Source organism: Panthera leo, chromosome F2 (assembly GCF_018350215.1).
Source record: "Panthera leo isolate Ple1 chromosome F2, P.leo_Ple1_pat1.1, whole genome shotgun sequence".
NCBI lineage: Eukaryota > Metazoa > Chordata > Mammalia > Carnivora > Felidae > Panthera > Panthera leo.
Window position 1 is genome coordinate 82,118,675 of NC_056695.1, and position 12,190 is coordinate 82,130,864.

A 12,190-nucleotide genomic window follows, 5' to 3' on the forward strand; every position below is an offset into this window, starting at 1 on the left:
TCGCCGGGGTGGGGCGGGGCTGCTGAGCCGGCACGCGCCGGACGGCGCGCGGCGCGGCGCGGGGCGGGGCTGGGCGACGCACGGGGCGGGGCTGGGTGGCCGGGCCAGCGCGCCTGCGCCCCCGGAGCTGGCGAGACAAAGGGGAGGGCCCGGCCGGCCCCGCCCCCAGCGCCCCGCCCCGCGCGGCCGGCCGGGCCGGCGTGTGGCCCCCGCGCCCCCGCCTCCGCTGCCGCCGCAGCCGCCATGTACCCCGCGGGCCCCCCGACCGGCCCAGCCCCGCGCCGCGGCCGCCATCCCCTGCCCGGGCGCCCCGCGCAGCCGCCGCGGCTCACCGCACCCACCCCGGCTCCCGCCGTGAGGCCGCCGCCCCCCGCGCCCGGGCCGCGGCCCCGCGTGGCCGTGAAGATGGCCTTCCGCAAGGCCTACTCCATCAAGGACAAGCTCCAGGCCATCGAGCGCGTCAAGGGCGGCGAGCGGCAGGCCAGCGTGTGCCGAGACTTCGGCGTGCCGGGCGGCACGCTGCGCGGCTGGCTCAAGGACGAGCCCAAGCTGCGCTGGTTCCTGGAGCAGCTGGGCGGAGAGGTGGGCACGCAGCGCAAGAAGATGCGGCTGGCCAACGAGGAGGAGATCGACCGCGCCGTCTACTCGTGGTTCCTGGCGCTGCGCCAGCACGGCGTGCCGCTGTCAGGGCCGCTCATCCAGGCTCAGGCCGAGGCCTTCGCGCGCCAGATCTACGGGCCCGAGTGCACCTTCAAGGCCAGCCACGGCTGGTTCTGGCGCTGGCAGAAGCGCCACGGCATCTCCAGCCAGCGCATCTATGGCGAGGCCGAGCCTCTGGCCGCGGGCCCCGCGCCCGGCCCGCCCGTCAAGCAGGAGCCCGCGCAGCCCCCCGGCTCCAGCTCCGGCCCCCTGCCCGAGCGGGCCCCGGCCCCGCCGCCCCCCGCCGAGGGCGGCTACGGAGACGAACAGATCTACAACGCGAACGTCACTGGCCTCTACTGGAAGCTGCTTCCGGAGCAGGCCGCGCCCCTGGGCGCGGGAGACCCCGGCGCGGGGGGCTGCGGCCGCCGCTGGCGGGGCGACCGGGTGACAGTGCTGCTGGCCGCCAACCTGACCGGCAGCCACAAGCTGAAGCCGCTGGTCATCGGGCAGCTGCCAGACCCGCCCAGCCTGCGCCACCACAACCAGGACAAGTTCCCAGCCTCCTACCGCTACAGCCCGGATGCCTGGCTGAGTCGCCCACTGCTGCGGGGCTGGTTCTTCGAGGAGTTCGTCCCGGGCGTGAGGCGCTACCTGCGCCGCAGCTGCCTGCAGCAGAGGGCTGTGCTGCTGGTGGCCCACCCGCCCTGCCCAAGCCCGGCTGCCAGGACGCCCGCCCTGGAGGAGAATGAGGAGGCCCTCAGGCGGTGTCGGCCTGAGCCCCTCAGCTCCCCAGAAGAGCTGCAGACCCCGGATGGTGCCGTGCGGGTGCTGTTCCTGTCCAAGGGCAGCAGCCGGGCACACATCCCTGCTCCCCTGGAGCAGGGAGTGGTGGCCGCCTTCAAGCAGCTGTACAAGCGGGAGCTGTTGAGGCTAGCTGTGTCTTGTGCGGGGGGCTCCCCGTTGGACTTTATGCGCAGCTTCATGCTCAAGGACATGTTGTACCTGGCCGGCCTCTCCTGGGACCTGGTGCAGGCTGGCAGCATTGAGCGGTGCTGGCTTCTCGGCTTGCGGGCGGCCTTCGAGCCTCGGCCCAGCGAGGAGTGTGTTGGGCAGCCAGCGGGCCAGGCCGAGGAGGCCGCGGAGCACAGCCGGGTGCTCAGCGACCTCACGCACCTGGCGGCCCTGGCCTACAAGCGCCTGGCGCCCGAGGAAGTGGCCAAGTGGCTGCATCTGGACGATGACGGGGGGCTGCCGGACAGCTGCAGAGAGGAGGCAGGCCCTGGCCGGCCCCCGGTGCTGGCCCCTGCTGCCCCTCCACCCCCCTCCAGCCTACCCTCTGTCATGGGGGGTGGAGAGGAGGAGGAGGAGGCCGCGGTGCCCACTGCTGGGGAGGCGGTGCGGGGACTAGAGACAGCTCTTCGGTGGCTGGAGAACCAGGACCCCCGGGAGGTGGGGCCACCGAAGCTGGTGCAGCTGCGCTCACTGATCAGCATGGCCCGGAGGCTGGGAGGCATTGGTCCTTCTCCCGCAGTCCCCGAGGACGGGGTGTGACCAAGCCAGCCCAAGTGGCCCCCCAGTGGCTGTTCTCCTGCTGCACTTGGAGGGAGGGGACACACAGTCTTTCCATCTCCTCTCCTCCCCTCCCCAGAGGTGGCCCACCCTATGGCTCAGGGGGTTCCAGGGACCCCAGCACGGGCTGGCTTGGAGGGGCTCTGTTGGTGAAGGGTCGTTCTGCTCACTGGTCCCCCATCTCCTGAGGGGGGAGCTAGAAGAGAGGCCTCGGGCTCATACACCTCCCTGGGCAAGCACACTCGTGGGGTCTGTGGTTCTAGCCAGGGTCCTTGCCGCACACACGACACCACGCACTTAACAGGGCAGCTGTCGGCGTTCCCGCCCCGGCCTTTGAGAGCTGAGATCTTCAGCCCTGTGCCTGTCTGTACCTCTGGCCCTCCTCCCCAGGGGCCCGTCACGTGCCCTGGACGAGGGTCCAGCACTCCTGTCAGTCTGGAGCCCTGGTGCTTTGTGGCTCCTGTGCTACAGCCATGTGATCGTCTCCATGGGGAAGCACCCCACTCAGTTTTGGTGTTTAGCACATTAAGTCCATTTTTACAGATACCCCTCATGGGAGCCAGGGTGGCGTCTCACCACCCCCCCCTCCCCAGCCTGGGGCCGGTCTTGGAGGTTGGCTGTGTCGGCTGGGAAGGGAGGATGGTGCCCGGCACTCGGGGGACCGGACGTTCCGGGTGCAGCAGGGAGTGTAGATTTCTGTTCCACTGGGATTGTTAGTTTTCCTTAGGAAGATTCCATTCCAAAATCACACCTATTCTGTGGGGTTGGCAGCCTTCTAGCCTTTCTGGGCCCTAGTGATTTGACCAATGGCTGAATGAGCTCCCCAGGCCAGCCACAGCCCACTCGGTCCAGCCCCAGGGCCCAGAGCCACGCCACCTCCTCGGCACTGGCCTGCGGCACTGACAGCCACACCAGGACAATCCCACAGTGCCTTAGTGCCCTCCAAGGCTTTTCCATCCCTCCAGCACTGCCAGGGGCGTGACGAAGGAGCGGCTTCCCACAGCCCCAGGAATTGGGCTTCCGAGTGGCCCAGCTGGAGAGAGGGAGGCAAGTGTTGGTGTGTCACTGCCCCGCTCTGGGCTCAGTCCTGCGGGTGGTCTGGGACCCGGAGGCGCCCGGGGCCTTCAGGGACTGTCTGGGGAGCTGCTGCCCAGAGCTCTCGTGGAGGGCGGGGGCTGGGTCTGCAGTCCACACCCCCACCGCCCCGCGTGCTGGCTGGACACTGCAGAGGCTGTACACAGGCAGTGTGCTGGTGGGAGGGAGGGGCAATGCACTGGTGAGGGAGCCCCCGGAGCAGCTCCCCAAGTCTGAGAACATAAACTGCTCCTCGGAGCTGTCCTCAGTCGAGGTGTGTGCGTGTTACATACGTGGGTCTCAAATCCGAGAGCTGAGGGGAGAAGTGGAGAATTTGGAAGCTCGACCAGGCAGGGGCCCAGCTGGCACCTCTGCTCGCTCATCTCAAGCCTGCACCCCTAGAGGAGCCGGTGGCCGGCTGTGGCTGGCCCTGGGACTCTAACCCAAGCAGCTGGCACAGAGCTTCAGGAAGCCTTCCTTCCACCACCTGATGGCAGCTCAGGGACGTAGGGCTGGGAGCCCGTGGGCACTAGGAGGGGTGCACCTGGGGCTCCAAGAGTGTCTTCAGGAGAACGGCTGAATACTCAAAGCAGCAAAGGTTGTTACTCTTAGGAAGAGGCTGTTGGGCCTGATTGGGGTGTCCGGAGGGCACGGCAGTGGGCTGCAGAAGGGGGCCCTGGGAAGTGGGTGTGTGGGCTCCTATTAAAACCACGCTTAACTTGTGTTTTGGGGAGAGTTGCCCATCCGAGACGCACGGCCTTGCCCAAGGGGGCTACGTGCTTGGGAAGCGACCCCCACACGTGGAGTGGACTGCAGGTGCAACGTCACCATGTGGGGAGGGGAACGGAGCGCCCGTGAGCTGAGGGGACCAGGGACCCCCAGCCCACGCCTCCACCCAGTGTAGGTCAGGATTGCTATGCGGAGCCCTAGGATGGGCGCTGGGCACTGCTTGTCCCCAGATAGGGGTGTCCCCTGGTGAGGCTCATCTCCAGAGGCGTGTCCTCGAGGGGACCGTGGGCTTATGGGGTGCACGCAGTTGAGCCTTTTCACACCCATCCTTGCCGGAGGTGTTCACCCAGTCAGCCCGATGCGCTTTATAATAAAAGTTCGTGTCAACTTCATATGCATCCCTGTTCTAAAGTCTTCTTTTAATATATTTTTTTGAATTTGGGGTATATTTTATTTTTTTAAGTAACCTCTACACGAAACACGGGGGCTGAACTCCTAACCCCAAGAAACAAGAGTTTCATTCTGTAGGACTGAGCCAGCCAGGTACCTGTAAAGTCTTATTTTTATAATTTTCAATCCAATACTTAGATCTAGAACACCTCATGATTCAAAAAAGTGAGGAAGACAAAGAGACTGATGAAAGGAGAGACTAGACCCACCAGTCTCTTGAAAACCTAACTTTAGCCTCGTGGTATAAGCGGGCTTGGGGCCAGCCAATGATCAGGCTGCCGCCCCGGCCCCCAAAGCCACTCTCATTCCCGTCCTGTCCAGGGCCATCGCCATCTGGGGCGAGGCTGCCCCACCAGCCAGGCTGGGGGCTCAGGGAGACGCCTCTCGTTCAGCGAGTGGCCTGCTCATGGCAGGGCTGGTCACAGGTTCGTCCCCTGCCCCACAAGCCAACCCGCCCAGCTTCTCGGGGACCGCGTGGGGAGATGGACTGCTGGAGCCCGCCGACACACCGGAGGGTGAGGCTGGGGTGTCGGGAAGCCAGCGACTCCGCCCGACCAGAGCTCTCCGGTGATGGTGACGTACAGCCAGGGCGGGTCGCCTCTGCCCCCACGCCATCTGCGCTCGACCGGCTCCCGGGAGCCCTGCGCCCCAAGCCTCAGCTCTGATGTACCTCTAAGCCCTTGGAATCTGTCTGGCTCTATCAGCCCAAGTATGGTCACTCAGTGCTACAGGACAGCAGCGTCTTTATTCCCATCTCAGAGAAGTCAGGTGTGGAAATGGCCTCAGGCTGACCCTCCTGACAGGCAGGAGGGCCAGTGTGCCAAGATGGAATGGGGCGGCGGGGGGGGGGGGGGGGGGGGGTGGAGGGCAGGAGCGAGAACAGGGTGGGCACTGCTACAGTGGCGGGGGCGGGGGGGGGGGGGGGTGCCACCAGGCCACCTACAGACGGGACTGATTTGCTCGTCTCGGCCTGCAGGTGGCACAATCAGCTAGCTCCACCCCGTGACTGGCACGGTGTCGGGAGGCCACTGGAGGAGGGGAGGGGAGCTCCAGCACTCCAGGGCCTGGCCGGGGGAGGCGGGTGGGCAGTGCGGGCAGCCCACCCTCCACCACAGGCCCCACGGCCTCAGTTCGGGACCTGGGTTCCCTGCCCTCCGGGCTGGTTGCTCCATTCAGGGACATGCCGAAGAGCCACGTCCTGCAGTTGAGGCCAGGCCACGAGACCCTCCAGGACAACCCATGGAAGGGTCATCAGGGCAGATCACCCAGATCCTGCCACTTGCCAGGAGCTCCGCAGGGGCAGGGGGCCCACGGCCAGCTGAAGCCAAGTCTCTGTCCCGCAGCTGGCCGGGCCACCCTCCCAGACCGCCCGTGGCCTGCTGCCAGCTGGAGCACTGCGGCCATCCTGCGGGGGCTCTGCTCGAGTGTCCCCAAGGGAAGGACCTGGGTGCAGGTCCTCCTCAGCCAGGGCAAGGACACCCAGCCCCGTTCTCTTCTTGGGGCCTGGCAGGGTCAGGGCCCAGCTCCCTGTGGGGAGCCCCACCTAATGGCAGGTCAACCTGGGGACGAGACGGATGTGGCTGGCTTCACTGCACAGAGCAAGTCTTTGTGCAGTCTCTGCGTCACCCCCCCAGCTGGCGGTGGTTACACGGCTGTCAGAAGCGCCCGCCCAGCTTCTCTGCTCCTGCCTCACGCAGCCAGCCCACCACGTCCCAACGCTCAGGCCCCCAGAACCCGGGCCACCCACGAAGGGGGCCCACCGCCACAGTGTTCTCTGCCCCATGGGGGTGGTTCCTACAGGTGAGGGGATTCCCCGCCTGCCAACCCCTCCGGTCCTGTCCTCATTTCCTCACGCAGGGATGGGGCAGCCCTGGGGATTCCTGCCTGGAGGGAGAGCTGCAGTGCCGGGAAGGGGCAGGGAAGGAGGGCCTGGGGGCGGCCACGGCCAGTGCCCGCTCCCTACTTCCTGCTCAGCTCCCTGGCCCGGCAGGTGGCAGCCTCCACGGCGCTCATGGTGGCCGCCCGCAGCCCGCCCCGCTCCAGCGCGTGGAGCCCATAGATGGTGGTGCCGCCCGGCGTGCACACGTCTGTCCGCAGCTGAGCCGGGTGCTGCCCCTTCTGCAGCAACAACTTGCCTGTGCCCTGGGGAGAGGGGCACCGGCAGTGACTCGAGGGAGGCTCAGTCCCACTGTGTAGCCTGCTCGGCCTGCCATCCCAGATCCTAACTCAGGCTTCCCGGGCCTGCTGTCTCCCTTCCCGCTGCTCTGCAGACACCCCAGCCTATCCCTCTTCACACAGTCCCTGGGGGCGGCCCTCACTCACCAGCAGGGTCTGGGCAGCAATGCGGTGGGCCAGGCCACTGGGCATGCCCATCTTGATGGCACCTTCGGCCAAGGCCTCGGAGAAGGCACACACCTGCAGCAGTGAGGGGTGGGGACTGACAAAGCTGACGCTCTCCCTGGATGAAGCACCCAGTCTGGAGAAAGCGTAGAACTTCCAGAAACAAGGCCCAGAGCACTGGCCACCAGTGCAGGAACCCGGTCTGAGGCTTGAGCCCAGGGCTCCGACTGGAGGAGTCCTGAGCCTCAAAGGTGGGGGAGAGCAGAGATACAGGCAGCTCGGGGATCAAGCCATGTGATCCCAAAGGCAGGGGTCACTGCAGGGACTTGAAAAGGCTCCGCTCTGTCAAGGGCCAGCCTGGGGGGCGGGGGATGAGACAACACTCACGAAGGCCACGCCGCTGCCACTGAGGCCGGTGTGGATGTCCACGTGGGCCTCAGGCACCTCCTCGCACTGCCCACAGGCCTCCAGCAGGGTCTGCAGGAGCTCGGCGTCGCTGTTTCCAGTGTGGCGGCCGCGGGCCATCACCATAGCGCCCTCTTGAACCACGCAGGGCAGGTTGGGGGAGATCCGCAGCACCCGTGTGGCCGGTGGCAGCAGCTGGCCAGAGAGAGGCAGGGGTCAGGGAACGGGTGGGGTCGGCGCTGCCAGGCAGGCCCTCGCCTCCGCCAGCTGTGGGCTCCCCTCCCCGGGTCCTGGGCGCGGTGCCAGGAGGCGCCTGAACCTCAGGCCCCTCGGCCCCCTGGCCCCCTGTTCGGGCTGTCTGGAAGGCCAAGTGTCACATGTCTCGCCCATCCCGCCTCCCTAAAGGGCTAGAGTCAGGCTGGCACCAGTCTCGGATGGCAAGGGGTGGGAAGCAGAGCCTGGCCAGCAGAACTGACTCTGGGGGCAAAGCCTCACCTCCCACATAACCACCACTCACCTCCTCCAGGGTACTCAGAGAGATCCCGGCGGCCACAGACACCAAGATGTGCTCAGTGGTTACCACGGGGGCCACCTCTGCCAGGACAGCTGGCAGGACATGGGGCTTGGTGGCAAAGAAGACTAACCAGCAGTTCTGCACAACCTCCTGGTTGGAGTGGGTGGTCTGGCAGCCCAGAGCCTGCAGTGGGGACAGCGGGATCATGGCGGGGTGAAGTGCGGCAGCCTCCCAGACCATGGCCCTTCCTGCTAGAGGCCACCCTGCATCCCCAGGGGTCCCCAGGGATCTCTCCTCCCATTGCAAACGCCTGCACCAGCCCCCTCACAATGCCCAAGACTCACCCAGACCACGGGTTCTTGCTCAGGACCCAACCTGCACCTCACGGGCCTTGCTGATGTCAGGACCTCCTCACGCCCTCTGACCCCAGTGAGTGCCCACAACCATCTCTGCCCACCCCAATACACAGATACACGTGCACACACACACACGCCCCGTTACTCCACCCTTGCTCTCCACAACCTTGACTTTCCTTCCAGTCTTTGACCTCCTCTTTCCCCAACCCAGACAGTCTCAAAAGTTCAGCTAACTAAGCAGCATCCCCTTGCCCCCAGGAAGTGTCTCAGAGGAACAGGAGCCAAGAGCCACCATGAGCCCCTTCTCCCCCCCACCAGGATAGCCTCGACTCAGAAGAGCCGGGGACCAGCTCACCCGGAAGCGGCAGAGGTTCCTGTCGCTTGGTGCGCTGGCTAGTACGTGTTGAGCTTCGACTTTTCCTGGAGAGAAAGGCCAAGAGCAGAAGGGTCAGTGAGGAGGTGGGGTGGAAGGAAGGAACAGGGGCCAGCCTGGCCTGCCCCTCACCGAAGGGTCTCTCACACTCAGCCATGCCTGGGCCATCCTGGCCGCTGGCTGCCTGAGACTCTGTAAGAACCGAAGTGCGTGGCAGTGGTGTTCCACTCGGCCGGGACCAGGCAATCACGTCCATCCTGTGGTACTTGTCAGTCTCCACCACCCATCTGTGGCCGCGGCCGCAGGCCCCGCTAGACACAGGGGCCAGGAGCTTGCCTAGTCTCATGAGGACATGGATCTCAGGGGCCTATACCTCGAGGGACAGGAAGGCAGGGGAGGAGGGGTCCGTGGTGGGTAGGGAGGCCAAACAGGGGCAAGCTTCCGGCGGAGCTGGGGGTGTATCTGTGCTGGGATGTCCGAGCTGGGGCTAAGCGCCCATTTGGTAGAAATCCTCTGCACCTGTCGGGTACAGGGCTGAGGAGATTCAGTTTCTGTAAGGTCTAACAGGAAGACAGAAGTGCACCCCACAACCCAAACACAAGGCCAGTTAGTCAGGACAATGACAAGTGCCATGCATTCCTACCACTACCGTGTTCAACACTGAATCTGCACCACCCTGGAAGGAAGGAGATACTGGCGGTTTTACAGGTAAAACACTTGAGAGTTTTGCAGCAAAGTATTTTCTGATGATTTTGACCCCACTGAACCTTGACTGTGGCTGAAGGGAGAAAGCCAGCCTATAGTCTACACGTAAAGGTTTCTAAATCCCGTGGAGTAAGTTTAGGACAGCATTATCATGCCTTGCTGCAAACCAGTGGTTCACCACCCGGGAAGTCTCTGCCCCTTTCCAACCCCAGGGGACTTGTGGCAATTGCTGGAGACAGTTTTGCCTCTCACAACAGGGGATGCTACTGACATCTAGTGGGAAGAGGCCAAGGACGCCGCTAAACACCCTACAATGTGAAGAATGGAGAATTATCCCACCCCAAATGTCCACAGTGCTGCGGAGGTTGTGAAAACCTGCAGCGCGCCGCCAGAGTAGAGCCGGCAAACAAACAGGAAACAGGAGGCTCAAAGGTCAAGCAACTGGACCCAGGCAGACCAGGTAGTTAGTAGGAGATCCCAGGCTCTAAGCTAGCGCTGTCCAAGAAAAATATCACTGAAGCCACGTAGAGAACTTCACACTTTCTAGTAGTCACATTAAACAAGTAAGGAAAATAGATGAAATCAATCGTAACATATTTGACTTAACACGATATAAAGAAAATGCTATTCTTCCAAAACTTCGTTTAGTCAGCATTAAAAGTTACCAAAATATGTTACTTTCTCTTTTCTTGTGTGCTAAATCTTCCAAACCCGACGTAGATTTTATGCAATAAACTCACGCCACATCTCAACGCGAACCATCCACATTTCCATGGTGGGCGGTCTATGGCCCCATGTGGCTCCTGGCCAGTGCGGGGACAACCAACTCTAAGCCTCCTACGCGCAGCCGTCACCGCTGTGCTCACAGGGACGCAGGGTCCCAGGAGCAGAGTCCGCCTTCCGCCCGGGCCCACGCCCGCCGGGCCGGACCCGCCCCGCTCCGCTTCCACGGTGCCCTCGCTCCTCGCCCAGGAGCTCTGCGGGATGCATCCCTCCACGCAGAGAAACCCTTCCCTCGCACAACCGGCCGGTGTCGGACGCCCGCTGGTCCCCAGGCCCAGGGACCCACGCGCCCCCACGCCCGAGGCCCCCACCTGCTCGAATGAAGCCCTGCGCGAGGGCCTCTGCCATACGCCCGGCGCCAACAAAGCCCACGCGTAACTGGTCCAGACCCGGGGCCGCCACCACCGCCATCTCGCCACCGCCCCGCCAGGCCTTGCTCCGCCCCACGCCCTCGGCCCCGCCAATGGGCTACGCCGCCCCGCCCTGTCCTTGTCTATTGGCTGCCTGGACTTCACGCCCCGCCCACTCCCTTCCGGGCTCTGCGCCCTACCGCTCGACTAGCAGTACTGCTCCAGTCCCTCCCCGCGCTGCTCATTGGTCCGGGAGAGCGGGGCGCTGCGGCTCCGGTGGGCGGGGCGCCGCGCCCCGTCTTCCACCACGCGTTGGAGAGTCTGGCAGAAGCCCCGCGTCTGGCGAGGTGGATGAAGCTTCCGTGGCAGGATTCTGGGGGCCTGGTGTCGACCAGATCCTGATCGGAGCTTGAGAGACTCCGTTCAGTGGCCAAGGGTTGGAAAAGGTGGGGGTTCCTCCGAGTCCTTCCGGAGGTCTGTGCCCTGGAGCGTGCCTGGTTGGGTGTCCCTCGCGTGAACGCCGCAGAGTCCGGGAAACCACTGGCGCTGGACAGTTTAGCTTCCAGGTGAAAGCATCGTCCTGATTCCGATGAAGGGCCCGGGCGGGCGAGGTCCTGACCCTGGCCAATCATTACGACATGTCAGGAGCTAGGGAGTGGAGCCCTACCAGCCTTAGGCCGCTTTCTCTGGGTGGCAGCCACGTTCTCAGGGGCACCCAGGTTCTCTCTTTGGAACCTGGGAGTGGACTCGGGTGGGGAAGGCAGGGCTGCCTGGCCAGGGCTTGTTGTCAGCCCCTGTCCAAGCTTCAGGTCCAGGTGACAGCATAACATTAGCACTGCCAGTGAAATGTGTGAATAGGGCATGCATTGACTGCATTAACGAAGTTCCTCCAGCCAGCCTGGATCTTGGTTTTCATGGGCCTCGCAGGTTGCTGTGATAAGGCAGGAGAGGTCTTCCTGAGGCCTGGCTCCCCAGCGGAGACCTGGCCCATCTTGCTGTTGGTCCTGGGGGAGATGGGAGTGCTTGGCCACCGCCAGGGCCCATGTTTGAAACTGATGGGAGAGTAGGGGTAGTAGTACTTGTTTTTCGTTTTTCGGTTTATTTATTTATTTTGAGAGAGAGAGAGAGAGTGAGCCTGGGGGAGGGGCAGAGAAGAGAGAATCTCAAGCAGGCTCCACGCTGTCAGCACAAAGCCCAACTCAGGAGTCGATCCCATGATCCTGGATCATGACCTGAGCTGAGATCAAGAGCAGGGTTCCTTTTTTTTTTTTTTTATGTTTATTTTTGAGAGAGAGAATGCAAAAGGGGGAGGGGGAGAGAGAGGGAGACAACAGAATCTGAAGCAGGCTGCAGGCTCTGAGCTGTCAGCACAGAGCCTGACACGTGACTCAAGCTCATGAACCGTGAGATTGTGACCTGAGCCAAAGTCAGACGCTCAACCGACTGAGCCATCCAGGCACCCCTCAAGAGCTGGCCTCTTAACCAACTAAGCCCCCCCGGGTGTCCCAAATGCTTGTAATCTTTAATTGGCATGGGAAAAATAAAGCTTGGAGAGTGAAGATTGTAGTTTTTCTGTTTGAGACTGCATTTTAAAAACGTTTTAGGGCGCCTCACAGTTGGGCATCCAACTCTTGATTTCAGCTTGACTCTTGGTTTTGTCTGGGGTGGTGATCCAAGGCCACGGGATCAGACTCCACACCTAGCGTGGAACCTGCTTGAGATTCTCGCTCTTTCCCTCTGCCCCTCCCCGCACGTATGCTCTCTCTCTCTCTAAAGTAAGTAAAATTTTGAAAAATGTTTGGTTACTCTAAACTCTACTTTGACACATTCTAAACTCTTCAACAATGAAATCCCCTCATTCACTCAGCACTGCCCCTGCAGGGTGTGAGTCCTGCTCCGA

At 63.2% G+C, this 12,190-nt stretch overlaps 2 protein-coding genes across 4 annotated transcripts; one reads left to right on the forward strand and one right to left on the reverse strand.

The window, feature by feature from the left end:
* Positions 1-243: 243 nt before the first annotated feature.
* Positions 244-4,406, forward strand: TIGD5 (tigger transposable element derived 5). Its single transcript, XM_042924170.1, has one exon. It carries the CDS (start codon positions 244-246, stop codon positions 2,191-2,193), a length of 1,950 nt encoding a protein of 649 aa, XP_042780104.1. The 3' UTR covers positions 2,194-4,406.
* Positions 4,407-5,384: 978 nt separating this feature from the next.
* PYCR3 (pyrroline-5-carboxylate reductase 3) lies at positions 5,385-10,365 on the reverse strand. Of its 3 annotated transcripts, none has more exons than XM_042924240.1 (6): positions 10,252-10,365; positions 8,435-8,499; positions 7,727-7,906; positions 7,192-7,404; positions 6,787-6,879; positions 5,385-6,023 (listed from the first exon to the last, which is right to left on the reverse strand). In XM_042924240.1, exons 1-6 carry the CDS (start codon positions 10,349-10,351, stop codon positions 5,925-5,927), a joined length of 750 nt encoding a protein of 249 aa, XP_042780174.1. In that variant the 5' UTR covers positions 10,352-10,365; the 3' UTR covers positions 5,385-5,924. The 3 variants fall into 3 exon arrangements, with proteins under 3 accessions (XP_042780174.1, XP_042780172.1, XP_042780173.1); XM_042924238.1 differs by having other exon boundaries at positions 5,933-6,606; XM_042924239.1 differs by lacking the exon at positions 10,252-10,365 and adding an exon at positions 9,898-9,993 and having other exon boundaries at positions 5,933-6,606.
* Positions 10,366-12,190: the final 1,825 nt, after the last annotated feature.

Excerpts from the sequence above, each read along its gene's own strand:
- TIGD5 (XM_042924170.1), top strand. The coding sequence starts at position 244 with ATGTACCCCGCGGGCCCCCCGACCGGCCCAGCCCCGCGCCGCGGCCGC.
- PYCR3 (XM_042924238.1), bottom strand. The coding sequence starts at position 10,351 with ATGGCGGTGGTGGCGGCCCCGGGTCTGGACCAGTTACGCGTGGGCTTT. Across the intron at positions 7,405-7,726 it reads CTCTGAGTACCCTGGAGGAG|CTGCTGCCACCGGCCACACG; the intron begins GTGAGTGGTGGT and ends CTCTCTGGCCAG. Across the intron at positions 6,880-7,191 it reads GTGGCAGCGGCGTGGCCTTC|GTGTGTGCCTTCTCCGAGGC; the intron begins GTGAGTGTTGTC and ends TCACTGCTGCAG.